At 41.1% G+C, this 21,829-nt stretch overlaps 1 protein-coding gene across 2 annotated transcripts in view; it reads left to right on the forward strand.

Moving 5' to 3' along the window:
• The window catches only part of CASR (calcium sensing receptor), a 74,178-nt gene that overhangs the window by 34,764 nt on the left and 17,585 nt on the right, over positions 1 to 21,829 (forward strand). For both annotated transcript variants that reach the window (XM_021548851.3, XM_085591880.1), the window contains exons 3-4: positions 6,193 to 6,499; positions 8,944 to 9,825. In XM_021548851.3, coding sequence (XP_021404526.2) covers positions 6,193 to 6,499; positions 8,944 to 9,825 — 1,189 coding nt within the window. The remainder of the gene's footprint in view (positions 1 to 6,192; positions 6,500 to 8,943; positions 9,826 to 21,829) is intronic.

The following is a 21,829-nucleotide window of genomic DNA, read 5'->3' on the forward strand; positions in this document are numbered from 1 at the left end:
TCTGAAAGGATTTTCTATTTTAAGCAGTATTGAAGTCAGAAAATACCTTCTGCTCAAGTTGTACAGAAATCTCTCAACACAACCATGGTAGTAATTTTTTGTTTTGGACCCTGTGATTAGGCATTAGATTAGGCATCTTTGGCAGGGTTGTGCATGCTGAATCTAGGAGTTCAATACATTCTTCAAGTTTTTTGCTAAAATCCTACATTATCACATGGGAGTTTCTAGGTACCAGGCAACTGACTGGTCTAGGATTATTAAACTTATATTTTTAGGGGCAGAAAAAAAAAAGTAGGTTCTAGTTTCTTCACAAAGTAAGTCTCCAAAATTTTGTAATGTCAAAAACTGCTGTAGGGTGGGAAATCCACAATTAGCAAATTAGATAGAAATCTATAGGGAAGCACAAATGTGACTGTACATGGTTAAACCAAAGTTGCTAAATCTGTCACATACTTTTACCTGCCCTTGTTGCCCTTCTCTAAGCCTTCTCCACCACTGGTGTATCTTTTCAAAGCTGAGGTTAATAAGTTTAATACCCACCCCCTTTTCAGATGGCCACATACAGTTTTTAATCTCTTTATTATGTAGAAAAATGTATCTCATATCACATAAGAAAATTAGATCCAGCTCACTCTGGGATAATGAGCATCCTCTCTCTTTCCTCATGCTCTCTTGCAGCAGCACATCATCAGACTGTATGAAAAGCTCCACGACAAGACCTAAGGGTCCCACTGAAACCCTGTGGGTGGTCTGTTTCAGAGTTCAGAATCAAACAACTTAAGATAATATGGTTTTCCTCTATTTTGAGGACTGTTCAATCTGATCAGTGCTGTTTGGACATTTACCTGTGTTCAGTGCTATACCTGTGCTCCCAAACTGGACTTCCCAATGGATAGGACAGCTGGGGCTTCTCAAAAAGGATAGGACAGTTTTCTCTCCACTTTCTCAGTTTTTATGTTCTTCATGCTCTTGTGTCTCAGCACCTTTCTCTCCAGCTCAGCAAACCTACTGGCCTGAACCTACTGTGCATATCTGGCACATGATTATTTAGAAACAATATGCATAACTCAGCAGTGAAAGGAAAAGGGAACGGTAGCAATCAGTTCCCCATTCTTTTTGTGCTGTTGCTACTGATAATGCATCCTTGCGCTCTAAACACTGAATTGTAGAACCCAAAGTGAAAATATACCCATGGTTTTGCCACACTAAATGTCAGATAGGAATACACAAAGTGAGAGCAGTTTTGTTTCCTGTTTGTTGTTTCAGCAATCAAGGATCCTGCATTTGATATAAATACACCCCCTGTCTTTGTATGCCTCAGGTGCTGCTGCAGCAACTTTCCGTATAACGTTTGCTGATGCATATCTGATGTGTGCGGGGGAGGCAGAGAGTGAGCACAGCACAAGCAAGCCCCGACCCCCATTCCATCCCTGCCAGCACCCCCATAGGCCTATTCATAACCTCATTTCTCTGCCCCTTCTTGATTTCAGGAAGATTAGCAGTTTTCTTGTATTCTGATCATCAGTCTAGCCAAGGTCCCGCACTGTGACACAAAGCTTTCAAGCTGTGAAACTGTGGCAAGACATTGTCCGCACATCATAGTGCAAGACTTCACAGAGCATGGCTCCAGGAGTCTTTAGCAGACTGAGCTTCTCTGTCCATCTGAGAGAACAGAATTTTAATTCTAGCCCTTGCAGATGTATTTGCTAATCTCATTGCAGACCTGAATGTACAACAAGATATTAGGAATTTCTCTTCCCTAAGATGTAATTAGATCATTTTCTCTCTCTTCCATTCACCTTCTGAATTGTAATTTTTTAATTTTTTATTTTCTTTGTTCTGCATAATTCCTCTCACCCATAGTTCTTGATTGTAAGAGTGGTAAGCAACTCATTATACCTATGACTGCAGGAATCCAACAAATGAATGAAAGTCTCCCCCTTGCATAGCTTAGAAGTAAAAGTGGTAGTAGCAGTGATAACATGCAATTAATGTACTGGAAATCTAGAGAGGACAGAGAAATTAGTATGTGCATGCAACCACTAGAGAAAGAGGAGTGCTGGCATGATTGAAAGATATATGCAGGCTCTGCCACCATTTCTGAGTATAAGTACCTGTCAGATATGGGGGGGATAAGTGAAAGCTTTATTCAGAGCTTTCACATCACTTTCTCTCTTTTTTTTTTTTTTTTTTTTTTTTTTTTTTTTTTTTTTGCTTCATATTCCATTGCTTAGTACCTTGCAAGTGTGATAAATGAAGGTCATGAATACACATGAGGCTGTGAATTATTTCTTCATGGAGACTAGCAAGGATCAGGACCAATTTCCCTGCTGGATACAGACAGTAAGAGCTGTTAAAACCAAACCATACAAACAAAGAGGGGATGGAGCTATGGGGAGCTTAAACCATGCAGGCAGCTTTGCCCCTTAATTTGCATAGGGGGCAAATTGCTTGTTTTAAAACGTTGACTGGGGCATTTAAACCATCCTGATCACAGTTTGACAGACGTTTAGTTTCTAGCAAACTGGTCTGCTGCACAGCTGTCCTCTGCAGAGGTGACAGTTACAGCAAGGTATTGTTTCCAATTTCTCTCTCCCAGTTTGTGCTTCTCCTTGGGAATAGAGATCAGTGGGCTGAATACTCTGAGAGGTGGAAGAACAAGTATCAGAAGGGAAACCTTTAAGGAAGGAGTGTAAATAAAAATTCCCCTCTACACCTGTGGGCTCTGAATTATTTACATTAAACTCTCATTTAGAGCTTAATGGCCACTTTTCATAGCACCACATCTCACAAAATGCAAGACTAAGTGAACATACCTGTAAAGTAATACTGCAGAAAATGAGCTTTGGAGGCTGCTTCTTTTCCATCAAGAAAATACCAGTGGCTATTTAAATATTCTGGAAATCTAATGAAAGCTTGTTTCTGATAGTAAATACTGTACAGGTTCTTCATGTAAATTACCAGTCAAATTTCTGCATGGTTGACAGAGCATTCTAGTGACTGATCATATTAATCACAGCAGCAGCACAGCACAGGAGTTCAGCTGCATCAGTGGGACCTATTGCCAGGTTCAAAGGCTGCTCTTAGCAATCCCTCATGTACACACCAAGCAAAGAGGAACCTATCTGCAGCCCCTTGCTGGGATCTTTCAGTACAGTGGGAGAGAAATTGTCCACAAAATATCCATTCATAGAAATTGGAAGGATCTTGCTTTATTTGGAGCAGTTTGGCAGCACTGCCTTTGTCTGACCATATCTGTGTTACGGAATCGATACAGCACTGTCTCAGATGACAAAATGACAGCTTGTCTGAAGATCTATCAGGTGTTAGAGAAGACAGAGTGAGGAGTGCTGTCTTCATCCCATCTGATCCTCTCCTCCTGAGCTGCTCATGCTGCTGTCAGCAGAGGTGCAAGTGAAGAGAAACACAAGTCTCTTGCCTACGTTAGTTTAAGATAAATTATTGAAAGTATTTCAAAGATATTTTGGATTCTAGCTCCCAGAAAGCAGCCTCTACTCTCCTTTCCCTCCAAAATAAAATCATTCCAAATGCAAGTACCTGAACTAGAGGCCTTATAAATATACACTAATCAGGAGCATATGTCAGAAAGGAAAAAAACAGCAACTCTGTATCATTGGTCTTAGTCTGCATTTGCTGAATTAAATGCCAAACATTTCTTTGAAGTGAAGACGATCCAGATCATTGCTTTCAAAGATACATCTGAAGATACCACCTTGTGGCATTTAAAAAAAAATAAAGCCAAATTCCTTTCAAGCAGGCAAAATAATTTTCTTTCATATTTCACTTGTATAATTTAAAGTGAGCAGGCTTAAATTTGCTTTTACATATATTCAAATGTGTGAAGCTTATCCCAGTAGCATAGTGGCATCTTTGAATTTCCTAGGTTCTCAGTAGCCTCCCCTTTAAATATAGATGTGATCCGATTTTTCTCTTTTACATGAGGAGCCTGAATATGGCTCCTTGCTTCAAATCCTATTCATATTAAAAATATCTGTAAACATGTGCAGCTTTTTAAAAAGAAGTGTCACAACACCCTTCCTTGTTTCTATTTATCCCAATGGGCATTACTGACCACATGGAGCGACATGGTGTGCCCAGCACATCTTTTCCTGTACACAGAACTCACTGACTCGATCCCTCTGAGCCTTGCCCTTTTATTTCAGAGCTCTCTTGTTGCATCTCATTCCTTAATGGTTTGGAACTAGAGCAAAAATATATTCTAAATGACCAAATTACGTCTGTCAGTAACCCACGCTCCCATGCATCTAAAGACTAATCTTAATAGAGCTAACTGTCCCTTTGGTAACAAGTTAGTAATTTGCTATAACTAAAGACTCAAACTTTTTGACTTGAAGAGATCTGTACTGTGCTGTCTGGGCTTTGAGGTATAACCTCAGAGCTGAACCTCATTTGGAATTTGGCCAAAGATGTATGGAGAGGTGAAGTCAAGTTAAATAAATGAAGTTTTTAAGACTTAAAGATAAACCTTAGATGTGATATCATTAGAAATTCTGATCCAGATGAATCAGATAGAACTCCTGGAATGGAAGTAATGTGGCTTTGTTCATTCAGCTTTGAAAAAGTAAGACATAGCTAACATCAACTCTGGAAGCAATTAATTTAATCCAGCCATTAAAGATGTTTAGGTTATATATCTCAGAGGTTGAAAGGTTGTGATTTCATGAAGCTTATCTTTAGAAATCTTCACCTTAGTAATGGAAACATTTCTCTAAGCATTTCAAAGTGTAACTCATGTGAAACCTACAATTTACTATTTCATATAGAATCTGTTCTTGGGCAGGCTATTTCCCCAGGCTTTTCCAGTTTTGGAGCCTGTCACTTTTCCCAGTGTATCTCAAGCATAACAGCATTGACACTTTCCTGTTTCCACCTGCAACTCAGCACAACTGCAAACTAGCTGGTGTCCTGACTCACACTGCATTCCAAGGAAAGGGAGGTTTCAGCTGATGAAAGATTCTGCCATTCCAGCTGCATCGCCCTAAAACACGGCAGCCTCACAGGCACACAGCTGGTTGCCAGGACAACTTTTTAGGGGAAACACAGTAAAACTTTAGAATTATATGTATCAAAGATGCTTTCTTGCTGCTGCTTTCTACGAAGAAGTTTCTCTCCTTTGTGGATAAACAATCATCGTGCTTCAGCTTCTTCCACTGCCAGAATATTGATGCCGTAAACAGTGACTGCCAGCTCCTGCAGGACGGTGGCCACCAATTTCATCTGTGCCTTAGCTGCTTATCTATGAACAGGTGCAACATAATCAGAAAACTCAGATTCTCCATCTTAGAGAAAAGCAGAGGCTTCAAAAAACAGTTTCAGTGTCACAGACCAGTTCTGAGGGCATCTTCTGAGTTCGTGTATAGAGCAAATTGTGTGAGAGAACCATAACAATGAGAAAAGTTACTCCTTCCGTGAAGGCACTGGAGTATCCAATTAACAAGTTATCAGTTTGTACTTGGAGTTATATTTATAGCATGTCTCTGATCTCTGGTGTGAACAGTCTGACTGTGCTCTCTCTCACAAACTGAAGGGTGTCATGTGAGGCCGAATTCCCCTGAGCAGAGCTCCTGGGCACCTCTGCATCCAGCAGCATGCCAGTGCTGTGGCTCAGCCTGCTCTGCCTGCCCAAAGCCAGGAGGAGCTGACACGCTCCGGGAGTATCCCTGAGCCTAAGTGCCAGGCAGCATCGGCGCAGGCTTAGCAGACACTGCCATCTGCATTCAGAAACATGTCAGAGGAGGCTGGAAGCAAACCTGGTAGGTGTAGCTTTCAGTCAGAGGATCACAACATCCATTTCCTCAGGGATCATGAGACCAGGTTTAGGGTCCTGAACACAAGGGATAGGCCAGAGTCATCGCTCCAGACTGTCTTTCAACTTTCCCAGGTTTCAGGGGACTTAGAAAAGTTTATCTCTGGAGTGAGCACCCAAACTGAAAAGTTGAAAGCCAGAACTAAACCTTGTAGCAAAAACATGCCTCTTCTGTAGTAGAGACAAAAGCACAATTTTCCAAATTTTTAGTAGGGTGCAAGAAATAGCGTAAGTTGCTTTTGCCTTTTGTACCTGGAATTTTTCACTCTGACTTTGCCTCGTTCTCTGCTCTGCTCTGTTTCCCTCCTTCTCACTCTATTTTGTTTTTATTTTTGCTCCCCCAGGTACAATTTCCGAGGCTTCCGCTGGCTCCAGGCTATGATCTTTGCCATAGAAGAAATAAACAGTAGCCCAACTCTCCTTCCCAACATGACCCTGGGATATAGGATATTTGACACTTGCAATACAGTCTCAAAAGCCCTGGAGGCCACACTGAGTTTTGTGGCCCAGAACAAGATAGACTCCTTGAACCTGGATGAATTCTGTAACTGCTCAGAACATATCCCTTCCACCATTGCAGTCGTGGGAGCAACTGGCTCTGGCATCTCCACTGCTGTGGCAAATCTGCTGGGACTCTTTTACATACCTCAGGTATGCTTCCACCTCACTTATTTAGGTTACAGAAGTGGCCTGCTCCTCTACTCTGCAGAGATTAAGCAAAGATTGCTTAATCTTTGCCATTTCAAATAGAATTTATAGGAGAGAAACAATAAAATGGGGGGCAGGAGGGGGAGTGAGTGTCATTGTTGTGATAGAATATGTCTTACTAGCGCTCTGCAGTCCCCAGATACAAAGGTTACTGGGCAGCCATAACAGCATTTGGCCAACAGCAGCCTAGCCTAGGAGGACTGGAGTCCTCTAGAGTGGTTGAGTCTGTGAATACAGCAATAACTGTAAGCATTCTGACTCTGCTGGAGCCAGTGCCAGCATCTATGGCCCCATCCTTTGGTTTAAGAGGCTTGTTGATCTGCCAAGACCTTAAGTAAAGTACAAGGCTGGCTTAATGTTGGTGCTCTTGATTTTACTTTTCTACACTGAAGTCAGCTTTGGAATAAATGCTTGGCTTTATCCATTTAAGTGCTGCCTTGTACAGCCTAACACTTCCAATCCCTCTTCCAAAATTAAGAGGTGCCAGAGCTCACAAGAGCCCTTATAACAAGATTGTGTCAGAATGTGCTCTCAGTCTGTCCTGAGAAATGTATCTTTCCTTAGCCAGGGCTCCAATTCCCATCACACCATGAATGAAGAAGGAAGGATTCTTGATTGCCCTGTGCACAGTAATATATCTTGTCTGTTGAGTCTGATCAGTCTGACTCCTTTGCAGGAGTCTCAAAAACTGGACATTTGGTCTCTGAGCAGGGCAAGAATGATTTCAGCTGTGCTATCTGGGTATTGCTCAGAGTGGCATTGGAAGCTGGCATGTAATAAACACCCTAATGACATCTTATGGGGCATTGTTGATTTACACATCACATTACCAGGTGAACAAGGGCAGCTGAGAAGGGTTGGTGAGTTCAGCTGAATGTAAGAGATGTTTGCACTTCTCAGACTTCCTCTTTAAACAGAGAATGACATTTGTCCTATGAGGCAGTACCCTTATCTAGAGGCTGCAGTAAAGGGTAGATGTCAGGAGGTTCAGTTCTGGAACGAAGTCTCAGCCAGGTGGTTGAAGCATGACAACTGAAAGCAGGCTTTTAGACTGGCAGATGTTGGGTAGAATTGTCACAGCCATTTATAGCAAGGCCATTAGCAAATCTAGGCTTATTAGACCCAGCATTTCAGTAGGAGTTGGAGGTGTATTTTACAATTAATGTATGGCTCATTACTCATTCTGTTGACGTAGACACTGAAGATGTTACAACTTCTGTTCTGTTTCTCAATACCTCAGGTCTGTGTCCCCTTACAGCACACGTGGCATGGGGACACATTGCCTGTACTCCTGAAAAAAGGTTGATGGGTGTGAGAGTAGCACTGGGCAAGAGCTTGTCCAGGGGAAAGTACAGTTCTGTGAAAGGAGGATTTACTCCTGGGGCCCTTGAAACTGCACTATGAGACCTCCTTTTCTTTCTTCCTGCAGAAACATTAAATAAAAGAGTTTAAGGAGAAGATAAGGTTTTCTGTAAATTTCCAATTTGTACAAAATGAACTGTTTATAGAAGACTTTTTCAAATGAGAGTCAGTCCTAAAGAATTCAGATACCAATCTCAAAATGTGTTTTAGAAGTTCTCCAGATCTCTAAACAGTTATTATCTGGGGTTTATGGTTTTCTTCCGAATTGTAGATAAATTATATTCTAAGAGAATGTGGCACTAGTTGTGATTAGGAAAATAAAATACTTCTTGATAGTTTTAGAAAAGGAAATAAAATCCAGTTTTAACCATAAAACATGGTGGCTTATGAAGCATGGACTGGCTTCTTTGCTGATTCTGGCCAGCAATCAGGAAACATTGCTCAAGTAGCATTACCATAACACTCTGCAGGATCAAGGAATCTGATATACGTCACATTCTTCTTATGTCACCTGACAGGGATTGTATATAAAAGGCAAAAGGAGCCTGTTTAAGGTTGGAGATGGATGTCAGAGGTAAGAAGAGAAAGACTGAGTATCTTTGTAATGACAATACCATCCTGCTGTCTCAAGTCTGGTTCAGGACAGAGAAAGCCTGTGTTTTGTCTTAATTCGGTGCATTGACATCATTTATCTAGATGGCACATTCTTTTTATTTCTGGATTTGACAGAAATCTTTGCTGTTTCTCCAATCTAGTGTCCATTTCTCCCTCCCTTGGATCCTTGACCTTGTGGATGAGCACAGGCTGGCTCCAGCCTCTCAGGTCTGAGCAGCTGCTCCTGTATGAGTGCCTCTGGAGGATAGGCACAGCTAGAAGAACGTGCAGGCCCTCAGAGTGGATCATCTGCAAACACAGGCTAAGAAAATGTGGTTCCAAGGCTGACAGTGATGCTAGGTAAATGGAGGCAATTTATTTCAGGCATTTCACTTTATGGTGTGTTTTCCTTGTTTGCTATGTTCTAACAGGTCAGCTATGCCTCATCCAGTCGTCTCCTGAGCAATAAGAACCAGTTCAAGTCCTTCCTGCGCACAATACCCAACGATGAGCATCAGGCCACAGCCATGGCAGACATCATCGAATACTTTCGCTGGAACTGGGTAGGAACAATCGCAGCTGATGATGACTATGGCCGGCCAGGGATTGAAAAATTTCGGGAAGAGGCAGAGGAGAGAGATATCTGCATTGATTTTAGCGAGCTCATCTCCCAGTACTCAGATGAAGAGGAGATCCAGCAGGTGGTAGAGGTCATCCAGAACTCCACAGCAAGAGTGATTGTTGTTTTCTCCAGTGGCCCAGATCTGGAGCCTCTCATCAAAGAGATTGTCAGGAGAAACATCACTGGCAAGATCTGGCTAGCAAGTGAGGCCTGGGCCAGCTCTTCCCTAATAGCCATGCCAGAGTTCTTCCGTGTCATTGGCAGCACCATTGGGTTTGCACTGAAAGCAGGACAGATCCCAGGCTTTCGTGAGTTCCTGCAGAAGGTGCATCCCAAGAAGTCCACCAACAATGGCTTTGCCAAGGAGTTTTGGGAGGAGACATTTAACTGCTATCTCCCTGATGGATCCAAAAGTTCTCCTGCTTCAAATTCCTTCCACAAGGGCCATGAAGAGGGGCTGGGAGCTGGAAATGGAACATCTGCCTTCCGACCTCCATGCACAGGGGATGAGAACATCACCAGCGTGGAGACACCATACATGGACTACACACACTTGCGGATATCCTATAATGTGTACTTGGCAGTGTATTCCATCGCCCATGCCTTGCAGGATATTTATACCTGTACCCCTGGGAAGGGACTCTTCACCAACGGGTCCTGTGCAGACATAAAGAAGGTGGAGGCATGGCAGGTAAGCCCTTCATTCGTGTGCCTGTGCAATATACCTGCAGAAGGAACATTAAGCTGTCCTAAATACCCTTTAGGTGCCTTTTCTAATCCTGGGTCTCAGACACAGCATAAGGCTCCTGGGATACAGTGTGTGACTGTGTTTGAGGTAGGTGCATGCTCCTACCCCACAGGGAATGTAAGGTAAGTTGGGCTAGGCCTGCAGTGAAAGAGACTTAAACCAGGTTAAATTTTCTTGCATTTGCTGCGGGCCAAAAGTGCACACACAGACAATTACCACAGCCTGGCTGACGCAAAGTAACTTGATCATATATTGAGCCTTACATAAACAAGAGGGCCCGGGGAGAGCACATAAACAAGGAAAACAGTTTTTAGAGTTCATCTTCTTTGCCAAGCTTTATATCTTTTGCAATCCCACAGCAATTTTCCATACAGGCTGTATTTTTCTCCTCACAGTTTTAAGTTTATATAGGATCAAACTAAAGAAGATTGAGTAATGAAGGAAAATAATGTGTGGCTCTTGGGTAGAAAATGGATAGCTGCTTTGATTTGGCAGCAGTAATTGTGAACTGACGAAATTATATTAATGACTTAGTTCCATTTACCCATTCATTCAATGCATTCTGCCCACTGGCACATGGATCACATTTTGTCTTCTGATCCTTTATGAATACTCTCTACCTTACTATGTGTTTGATCATGATATCCAATGTGGTATTCACTTTGTGGTGTTAATATCTACTGCATTCTAAACACAATTAGCATGGACTGATGTTGATATGTCAATTATGTAGCAAATTCTGTCTGCCTCATTCTGGTTGTCACAGAACACTTGAGCCCAAACATGCCTGAAATCAGAACAACACAGGTGAATAAATGGAGAATCACCTCCCTGTTTGCATTGGTGTTTTCCTCTCTTTGGGATAGTCTAATCAAAATAAAGGCTGCCCTTGCCACAAACTGCAGATGTCAGGTCACATTCACATATGGGAACTGCAGTTTGGTTCCTGTCTAGTCTCTGTTAACTCAAAAACATCAGTCAGATCAAAGTAAAAGCTTTGTCTTGGCATTTATGGGAAACTTGCACTGCTCTAGGTACCTGAATAGGTTTATCAAAACCACTTTGCTCAGAGTTGATGAGTGTAAGGTTTGACCCTGATTTAGAGGAATCCTGCAATTGCTTTCTGTCTGTAAAGTTTCTGTCTTTCAAAGCTATTTCGCTTTTCAGGAAATACTGGCAGAAATGGGAAAGTCACAAACAGATGTAGCTTTCACTGTTGTCAGTAAAAATGATCCAGAATAAATGCAGATTAATTCATTCCTTTATGCCTTGTCAGCTTGGAAATTAAAGCTGGATATTTATGCCATTGCTAAGTAAAAGAAGGTGTTTGTTGAAGATTCCATGGTTGAGAAGCATGACCTCTCATTTCTGTGTTGCTTGTTGAGTGCTGAAGGATATACACATCAAAATGTAAAGCATCCTGCTGATCTAGGCATTTGGATATGCATACCTGCCTGAGGGGAGGGAATGAGCAAGGAGTATGTAAAGAATAACCTCACTGCACAGGAGGAGGGAGTGCTACAATGGAACAGGCTATACTTATAATGACCACCATTATATGCTGACTTTCAAGTCCACTTGTGCATTTTTTTCACTCTGTCTCAAAATCAAATACATGAAGAGCAAGTAAATACCAAATTTGTGTACACACCTACTTCATACCAGGCATTGCAGCTCATTACCTTCAGGAAGCTTTCCTCAGCCCTGGGAGTAATGAGTTCACTTCACAAACACGCAGCCTCCAGCATTTCCAGAGTGATTTTATGAGAACCACACAGAAAAAAAGTCTTTCTAGTAAAGCCAATCTCATTTGCAGTGTACTTCTGCCAGTGTTCACTGCCTGCTCCCTTTCTCACAGTCAGGTCAGGCTTTTCTTGATGGGAAGTGACCTGAGAAAGCAAGGACAGTGCTAGGAGGCCCCCACACCTGTGACCAAGGGCAGCTGCTCACGGTGTGTGCAATTACTGGCCAGGTGCTGTGGGGTACAGATAAGGTGAACCTGCTGAACTTGTGGCTCCATTAACCTGAGCTCCTGTCCAGAGCAGCCTTTGCTAGCAGGGTCAGTGGCTGGGGAGCAAAAATGATACATTCCACAATTTAATTATGTACCATTTAATTTTGTTGCCTTTCAATGGTGTTATCCTATTAACACATATGAATTTTTATTGTTGCCTGGTAATTGCTAATTTTATTTATTTATAACACAAATCCTCTGGGGGATGTGTTCTGTATCATTTGTGGACTGTGTGCTCGTGTGGGTCCATATATAAGCCCAGGTGTTTTACCTCAGTGATCAGTTCATTTGAAATGGACACCTAGCACAAATCACTGTGACTGAAGTTCTCCTGTTAAAAATTCACCATCTATAGTTTAAGAAGGCTCTAGGTGTGTTTCAGCATGGGGAGCACAGGATTTTTGTCTCCTAAGGTGAAATATCAAATACTACCTACTTTCATGTTTACTTATTTATAGCTACTTGTTTAAGAAACCGTTGGCTCATTTTCTCCACCTGGGTCAGTGATCTGTGACAGATCCTGTTCACAAACCCAGTTGTGCTTCCTTTTGTTTTACCAGTGCCTCTGAAGCTGGCTATGGCCATTCCCAGTGGAGATGGGACTGGCCAGCCTGAACTGTCTGGCTGCCCAGCCTGTGCAGAGATGCAGGCAGGACAGGTTCCAGGCTGTGCCTGGAGGAACCTGTGCCACTCATTCCATATGCAGAGCTGGCCAGGGAATTCAGAATCCTGTATCTGAAAATGGGGCAGCTGGCACTTCAGAACTCTGCAGAAAATTGCAGATTTTATTAGGATGCCTGTGCTGCCCTTATTCTAAGCAATCTGAGCTGTCTTGTTTTAAGAATCTACACTGCTGCAAGGCAGAAGATAATCGAGGTGCACACCTTTGCAAGATGCCTGCAAAGGGCAGACAGTATTGTCTGCATGTGCCATTGTTGTGTCCTGCACAATATTGAACAAGATCAGATTAATTACTTCTTTTCACACTGTTTTGTTCAGGTAACAAAAAGGTACAGGGCAATCCCTGCAAAACAAAATTGATAAATCCCCCAAAACAGAATGGATAGATTCTGTCACTTCAGGGCAAGGCAAAATTTTATAAAAAGCACTAAGAATTAAAGTGCATGGGTGCAAGTAGTAGAACAGAAAAATTCCTCATAAAGGTTTCCAATACCTCTGTCAGAAGATCACTCTTTTCTGCTGGAGAGTTGTGACTTTTTAGGACGCCATATAAAGTAGAGCTAATTCTGTGCATTGCTCTGGTTTGTGGACTTGCCTACCCCAAACACAGGCTCTCCCATAAGCTACAGAATGGAAGTGGGAAGTTATGGCAAGGGGTGGGATACAGGCTGAGAACTGCTGTACTGATGCTGCCTCTTTGTCAAAATTCCCTGTATTTTTGGCCTATTTCTCTTTAACTGCTTTAACAGTCTGGTTTTGAAACCCTTTTTTCTTAATATCTTCCCTGATAAGATTTCTCAAGTCCCTCAAGTTCCTTCATTTTCTTAGTCAAATGTCTCATGAGGCTGTTTCTGTGGTCACTTCTAGGAAAAAGTCCATCTGTTCTTTTTTCAGTTCCCCTCTGAGAAGGAGCCTCTCTGGTGTCTCCCTCTCACTACAAACACTCTGTGGTCCTGCAAAAAAATAGGGAGAAAATTAATAGGGAATCTGTCCTTCAGAACAAAGATTTCCTGCTTCATATTATTTCTGTGTGAGAAGTTGAAAGACCCATCTTTTCTTCAGACTGAGGTAGCCCAGTTTCTGCCCATTCATTTGGATTCTTGATGAGCAGCTGCTGGACCTCTTTTTGTTTCTTGCAGTAAAAGCATTGTGATTAAATGGGGATGACAGGCTCCCAGTGATCTGAGAAGGCAAAGGTGTGCAGCCACAGGGTCACTTAGCAGAGAATCTTTGGGTTGACTCCCAGACAATTTGCAGGTTGCTGTTAACACTGGAGGATTTGAACTTTGGCATGAGTGAAAAACAAGAGCTCTTCTAGGCACCAAGGCAATGCACACTGCAAGGGCTGAAAAATGTGTTGTGCTAATGATTCACAGCTTAGAGACATGCTTTTGTGTATTACTCTATGCCTGGAAATCTGACTGACCTCAGACTCAGTGAAAAGTTGCCATATGCTGTTCCACAAAATAAAAACAAATACAAAATGGCTTCACCCAGCAACACCTGAATTTTTTAATTACTCTTGTGAACCTCTCAGCCAACAGTTCCTTCCTCAGTGATGGTGATATGCGTGGTGAAGAGGTAAAAATGGACTGGTGCTGTCTCCAGCTTTACATTTAGGTGTGTCTGCCTGGCTGGAAATTGATTGTGCAAGGCTTTAAAGAAGTAAATAATGCCTTAGATGCCATAGACCTTTGAGCTTAATGGGTTATCTAATCAATTTTTGTGTCTATTATACTAGAGGCCAGTCTGAACAATTTAAAACCAGCTGCTTTCTGGTATACAGAATTAAATAGTATCAGAACAGCTATTAGCTATGGCTGGTGGGAAAATTAGTAATTTGAGGAGAATCACAAAGAAAACAGAGGAAGCTGTTGAATGTCAGGCAACTGCAAAACCTTGCCTTCTCTGCATTACAAACGCACTGGAGATGTATTTGTTGTGAACAGAAGGCAAGAGGTGTGCCTTTGTTGTGGGAGACAGAACTGAGAGGGACACTACATGAACCACATACAGAAATATGGGGGTCAATAGAGCAAACGCAGCTATTTCCTCTCCAGGCCAATAACAGACAATTGCTTATTCATCAGTTTGAAGATAGCAACTTGCCATCAGCTGAGAACATCAACTAAGCAGACAATAGATGGAGTAATATTTAAATCTCTCTACAGCTAAAAGGATAGAGACTTAACTGGACTCACCAGTAGAAAATGTGCTAGGAAATGATTGCTGTGACAAGACTGCTAGAAGAAGGGTGAATGAACTGCAGGCAGCAAATACAACAAAGGAGTTATGGCTATTAATTACTAAGTAAAGAATGGCTGAGATTCTTCTGAATTGGGGTAGTACACACTGCCTGATGACCAAACCCAGAGTGTTCTTGTCTGCCCCTAAGCACATTGGATTTTTCATAGAAGTCACTTTTAATATAGTGATTTATGCACTGCTTTACAACAAAAGCTGTATTTTAAAAGAACTTTTTTTATATTTATGAAGCTCATTTATGAAGTACTTCTGTCAGTTGGAGAAAAGTCAGTTTTTCAGCTTATAGTGGGAATTTTAGGGAAGGCTCCATGAAATGCTTATACAATGTCTCTCTGTAACAATTTCAGATAACAATTATCCCTTGAATTACCAAGACCTCAGATGCCAGTATCTGTTACAAAGACACAGCATGTCTTTGTTGCACAAAAGAATGTAAAATTTCTTCCAGGACTGACCTTTCCTGATACCACTCACAAATGGAACTGGTGACAAAGGGCACCTTGAGAGCTTCCTAAAGGCACTCACAAAGTGGGATGAGGAAACAAGTGGATATATAAAAAATTTCCATTTATACCAAGATGGGGTTGAAGCTAACTTCAAAGTCATTATAATCATAGCATAGGTTATTATTTCATTTCTTTCTGGGTAGTCAGCTATCTTCACAAATGCTTTACTAACCAATCACAGTTAGTTATCCCCAAAGTGAACTTTTATGCACTATGAAGGACTGGTGTTGCTCCTCACAGAAGTTAGAGGAATGAGAACAAATTACTTTTTACGGACCCTTTTGCCTTGTAGAATTATAAGAGTGATCTTCAAACTGGACTAGAAGCAATACTTTGCTTTGAAAGGACCTTTACCAGTGCCTGTAGGAAGAAATACATAAAAGACTGAAGAAATCAAAGTCTTGACATGAGATTTCTTTGTTGGCCAAGACTTATATTGATAGAGGAAATGGAAAAATCAGATTTAAGCCAGTAGGCAAGTGGAAGATGTGCCCAGACACAGTAACTGAATCCCCTGGAACATTAGTTGACCATTCATGGGACCTATGACTCTGCTTGCACACTCTGAATGTCTGAAACACCTGTGTGAGTGCAGTTAACTCACTGTGACTATAGGAAACTTTGGGACTCATTTTTTTACCCCCATGGATAGTACTTCTTGAATCAATTATAAATAATCATTGAACTCAGGCTTCATGAATTACCATGGTTTTGTTAAAAGGAATGACACCTAGAGTGCAAAATCTGTTGGTTCTCATTCTAACAAAGAGCTTACCCAAGGGTTGAAGGAATTCATCCTGTCACTCCAAATAGGAACCAATTTGCAGTCGAAAGCTCTGACTTTCTCCTGGCCTAGAGAGCAGCACAGTTCTTCAAAGCAGTATCAGCAGTGCTCTGTGTGGAATGCAGTTTCAGACCTCACTGGGACTTTGAAGAGACTGATCCATAAAGGGCTATTTGAAGAAAGTGACAGCAAAGGACTGTAAAGGGACATATCTACACAGATGGACTCTGCACAGCTGGGCAGGGATGGCATTAAATGCCTCCCAGAAAATAAACATTTCAATCTTATGTAAACAAAAGATAACATATATGAATTATACATATATGAATTATACTACTTGAAAACACTTGAACCTTTGGGTCTACTAGTAGCCTTAATAATAGGACAATTTTCTACATATTATTTAATATTAAACTTAAATTAATAAAAGAGCCCTATCTTAAGCTGTTAGGTACTTCACTGTAACAGTTATTGTGCAGTATGGTGATGTCCCAAGAACATTAAAGCATCATTTACTCAGTTAGGACTCCTGCCAACAGATCCTTCATCCTTAGTACACAGCAACCTGGGCTATTGTACCCAATGGATTTCTCCATATTATATTTGCTGCAAGTGAAAACCAAAGCAATAATGGCATCAAGTCTAGACTAAGTGGCTCTGATTTTCTTTCATACTATGCTAGGTAGGTAAAGACAGGAGAACACAACACAAAATACCATATAGCAGCACTGACAATTAAGTTTCATTGTACCTGTACAATTGCCTTTTTCTGTCTGGAGACCATCCCTCTCCACAAAACCTCAGCAGAAACCTAAAATATGTTTAAACAGGGTGAGTTCCAAATGATCATGCAGCTTGAAATCCTTTGTATAATTAGTTATGTAAATTTATGCCACGTTCAGGAAAGTAAGTAATCTTGATCCAGCTAAAGGCTGCTTCACATCAAATGTAAAACTTAGGTATTTCATTTCTGAAAGGCTATGTTTGACAGCCAAACTTGTGTTTAGCAAGATTTATTTTCCCCAAAGACATGCTGACTGGTAGACCTTTTTTTTTTAATTAGTATGATCCATGGCAGGCCACGTCTCTTGTCACAGATCATGTCTGATTTCCTGTTGGGATTTACTGACCTTTAGTTTCATTGGTCCTTACTTGGGCTTGCTTTATTAGATTTAAAAGTCCAGATGAAGTATGCATCATTTTTCTCCATGTAATATTTATGCACATTGATCAAATTATTCCTTGGTACCTTGATAATTTAAACACAGTGGTCTTTTACTCATAAGGTATGTTTTCTGCTTTAGTTCTATACCTTGTCCATTCACTCATCCCTCTTTTTGGCATGTATTTAGTATTCCTTCAACAGACTCAGCACAGCCAGACAGTGGAAAAAATCCCACATTTGCATACTCCTATTACTTCCTCATTTGTAGGAGCACAGGGTACCTGAGCCTTCAGTGCCACCAGGTGCAATGGAAAGGTCACACTTAGTTGCCAGTAATCCTTTGCAGCAGGTGGTACCCCTTCTGTGCTGGCTGTGAATTCCTTGTGCCTTGATGCACAAGCCTGAATTTCACTCTATTAAACACATATATTTGAAAGCAATCTGAGGAGAAATGCTTTTTCTTGAATATTATTTACCATTACATTAATCCCTGAATTGTCAGCAAATTTTGCCACCAGTGCTTTTGTAGCTGCTGCCAGGGTACTGATGAACATATTGGGAAACAGTGAGTTGTTTACTGAGGCTGGAGAAATTCCCCATGAACTGATGATCTGCCTCTGTTGATGTCTGTTGGGTAATTCCTGATCCATGTTACATGAAGTATAAAGCTCAGTTATTTCACTTCTGAAGGGTTATGTCTGTCAATCCAACTTGAATTTAAGAAGACCTGTATTCCTCAAATGTTACTAGGTGACAGCAATTATATTTGCATCATACAGTTTTGTATTAATTGCTCCTCAGCCCTAAACTCTTGTTTTCCATTGTTTTTCCTATCAGGCTAACTAGCCTTTGGCTTCAGAGGACCTCCCTCTGCCTTTTACAGTATTGTCTTTTCTTGGCAGCTGTTGTAGCCCACCAGAGGCTGACACTGAACAGAACTTTGGACACAGTGTTGGGAATGCATTACACTTGTAGGAGCAGCAGAAAGGTGGATTGGGGGTGCTGTGGAATAAGATTAGATAGCATATTGACTTTGTCATTCAAAGCCAGTGGTATTTTTATGTGTATATCATAAACCTACTGTATTAATGCTCTCTTTATTGCTCATGGACTGCTATGATGAACTGTCTGGTTCTGTCAGCCTTTTAAATCCAATTTAAATTGCTCAGGCTGCTCTCTAATCTCTCTTTAAGGACTTTCTACCTCAGTTAATGTCACATTATGGCTCCAAAACAAGTGCCCTTGAGATAAGAAGTCTGTGATTTTTTCTAATAGCAAGGGTACTAACACATCATTCATTTAGCTTTCCTGCTCCTCCTCAGCTCTCTCTTTAGGATTCCATCCTCTTTAGCTGTCTCTTACAGCTTACTTTATATCGTGAGGATCTGGCATACGTGACACCTTTCAATTTTAATATGCTCAAGGATCTTCTTATACATTGCCTGGTGACTTTTTTCTTCTTTCCTCTCCAGGATTTTTTATGTTCTGCTTTCTGACAATACAACATCTGTGGTTTTCAGTCTTATTTGGATGCTCCATGTTGGATTAGTGCTTTTAGAGCCCACCATGATAAATACTGCTATTTCAGCTATGTTTGTATTATGAGGATGGCAACATATCATTACTCTCTAATTAATAAGCTTTTATTTTAATGAGCACAGGCAAACTTTTGAATTGAAAATGGGTTTATCATGCATAGGGTACAGTCAGTCCTTTCCTCTAGCTTGTTCATGGATTTTTTTTTCCATTCTGTGGAGTTCCATCATCACTCTCTTATGCTTGTACGACATCAGAGCAGAGACTAGTCAGAAGCCTCCTTGATTTTATATAGCATTATATGCTGCATCTAGGGGTTTTCCACAGACATTATTTTTGATTTTGCTGCCATAACTTTTCTCCTGATTCCTAGGAAAAGAATTAATGCTCACAGAACTTAAGGAGGGGAGAGGTGCAGTCACTTCAGCCATTTCTCCCCACAAGAAACCTACTGCAGTCAATAGATCAGATTAAGTCTGTTTGGGATGGCACTGAACTGGGATTGAAGCTACTCCAAATGCCCTAACTCCTGAAGCTGCTTGTAGGAAGGATTTTTTTTTTACTCTAGGGAACTAATACTACACTATAATGCTTTGGGCCATATAAATATGTTGGGAGTACCATCATACAGCTGGATCTCAATTTAAAACAGAAAAAGGGAAAATGTTAGAGGTAAAAAAGTATTTTTCTACTCTCGAGCTATTCAAGTTCACTAATGGCAGTTAATGGAAACATCACTGTCCAAACCAGCATTTTGACAGACTCAAAATTAATTGTTACCCCTTTTTCCCCACTAAAAATAAGTACAGTTAAAAAACAAGCTGTCACTTGAAGGTCACACTTTTGAGTTTGACTTTAAAAAAATATGTTTGTACTGAATTTCATTTGACAGGATTTCACATTTCCCTATGTAAATCTTTGGTCACACTGAGTGAGATCATTATTCTTTACCATAGAACACCTATGTGAGGTGCTGTTTGCTATCACCTAAGCATTACACAGCACAGGCTTAGGACAGGTGTTCTATGGACAATTGCATTTAGAACTGTAAGTGTGCACAGGGCCAGCAGGAGTTGTGGAGGACCTTGGGGAAACAAAATATACTGACTTGTCCCATCCCTGCTGTGTCCTACAGCCTCCTAACTGATGATTAAATCAGTCTGGAAAAATCAGCCATGCAATGCCAAAATGATGCAAGGTCATTTCTTGATTCCTTTGGGAACCTCTGGGACTCATCAGACAAGTCTTTTGGAAGCATTTCAGACTCAGGTTTGCAATGGAATTGAGGCATCTGCAATCACCAGTAAATACTACATGGGTTTTTCTGAAGTATCACAATTGGACCTGACTTGTGCAGCCTCTGTTATGAAATCCACTAGGCTTGGGCTTTTGATTTTTCTCTGGACATCCTTGTAAATATGGTACTGTAGTTAGTCTGATCCTAGATCAGATTAGTCCCATTTTATATTAGTCCCATTTAGAAGTGCTTGCCTTTGACATTTTTGGTTTAAGTTACTTGCTTCTACTGCTGTAGTAGTAGCTATTATTTTGTTCATTTTGTCACCTTTCATTGTCAAGAAAGCATCAAAGCTGCTGCAGTTTTTAAGCAGCAGAGCAGTCACTTTGTTGCTGGTGAGAACACCACATAAGCTGACCCATGAAGCCCAGTTACAGGCACTAAAACTGGTCCTTGTCTTAGGAAACTCTAGGCTTCACCGTTTCCAAACAGACTAAGCACTCACAGCATAGAATGAGACACATGAAGCACCTTGCACCTTCCTCTGAGCAGCAAGTGAGGGTATTTCCAACACAGTACACATGAGTTCCTTGCTCTCCCAATTTCTGCAAGTTCCTGTTGGAGATCCTGCTCCTCTCTGAGAATACACATGGGTCCCCATGTCAGCACCAGTGCTGCCCCTCCTCAAGGACAGGGCACTGGTCAATGGAAGAAGCAGAGAGAGATCCAGCCCCCTTCTGCCTAGGGATCATATCCTTGACAGAAGCAGAACAGAACCACTTATCAGTTACAATATGACAATCAGCACATCTTGACATGTCAACTGGATGTCCTGTATTTCTCTGGAGACCTGAATAAGGTCAGTTGCCTTTGCAGGGACAGGAGTCTCTGCTTTGTGAGAATATACTACCTCTTTCCCACAAATCACTGTATGTGACATAAACAATTAAATAATTCCATTATTTCATTTCTCTTGAAATGGAGGACTGACTGTCCAAGAGCTATCATCACAACCTATGGACCCCTCTTATCTTAATTTAATTTATTCATATCTTCTGATCAAATTACTTGAACTAACAGCTTTTTCCAGAGAACACTTGTACTATTGGTGCTATATTTTCAGTATACTTTTTTCTTACTTTCATATTCTAATATTTAGTTTGTTCTTCCCACTGCATAAGGCACAGAGTGTTTTTACTGAGTTGACTACAATAATGAACAGGTCTTTGTCTTGTGGTTAGTTAATTTTCTTCAATAAAGATTATGAATAGCTTAAGTTATTACTTCTAACATATGGCATGTTGTTTTTGTCATACACATTTAATTGTGTTTTCCAATGACCTTCCCAGATTTACAAGGAAATAATTCGGTTCTTATCAAAGCATAACAACATTGAATGTTCTTGAGTTATTCTCAGGCTTCACACAGCTATTCTTGAGAATTGAATGAGCTCTTGCTTTCATTCTGTTTTTCAATTCAGTGCAGATCTAGCATTTCACCAGAGCTGTGATGTCCATCCTGTCTTGCCAAATTTCCCTTGGAGTAGTGTCTGTGTATCTCTGGCTGACCATCAATTCCTCTCTCTTTGACACCAGCCCTTCTTCCAGAGTCTACCTCCTTTTTTCATCTGCCCTCTTACCAACCTGACAGTTTAATCCTAGAGTACAGCCTAGGCCTTGTGCAGCAGGTGCTGACTGGTTTTCAATATTTTGGCATGAAGTGCTCAGCATCCGAACTACATCCCAGGCACTCCTTGTGC

This window comes from Lonchura striata, chromosome 1 (genome assembly GCF_050655825.1).
Source record: "Lonchura striata isolate lonStrDom1 chromosome 1, ASM5065582v1, whole genome shotgun sequence".
Taxonomy (NCBI): Eukaryota; Metazoa; Chordata; class Aves; order Passeriformes; family Estrildidae; genus Lonchura; species Lonchura striata.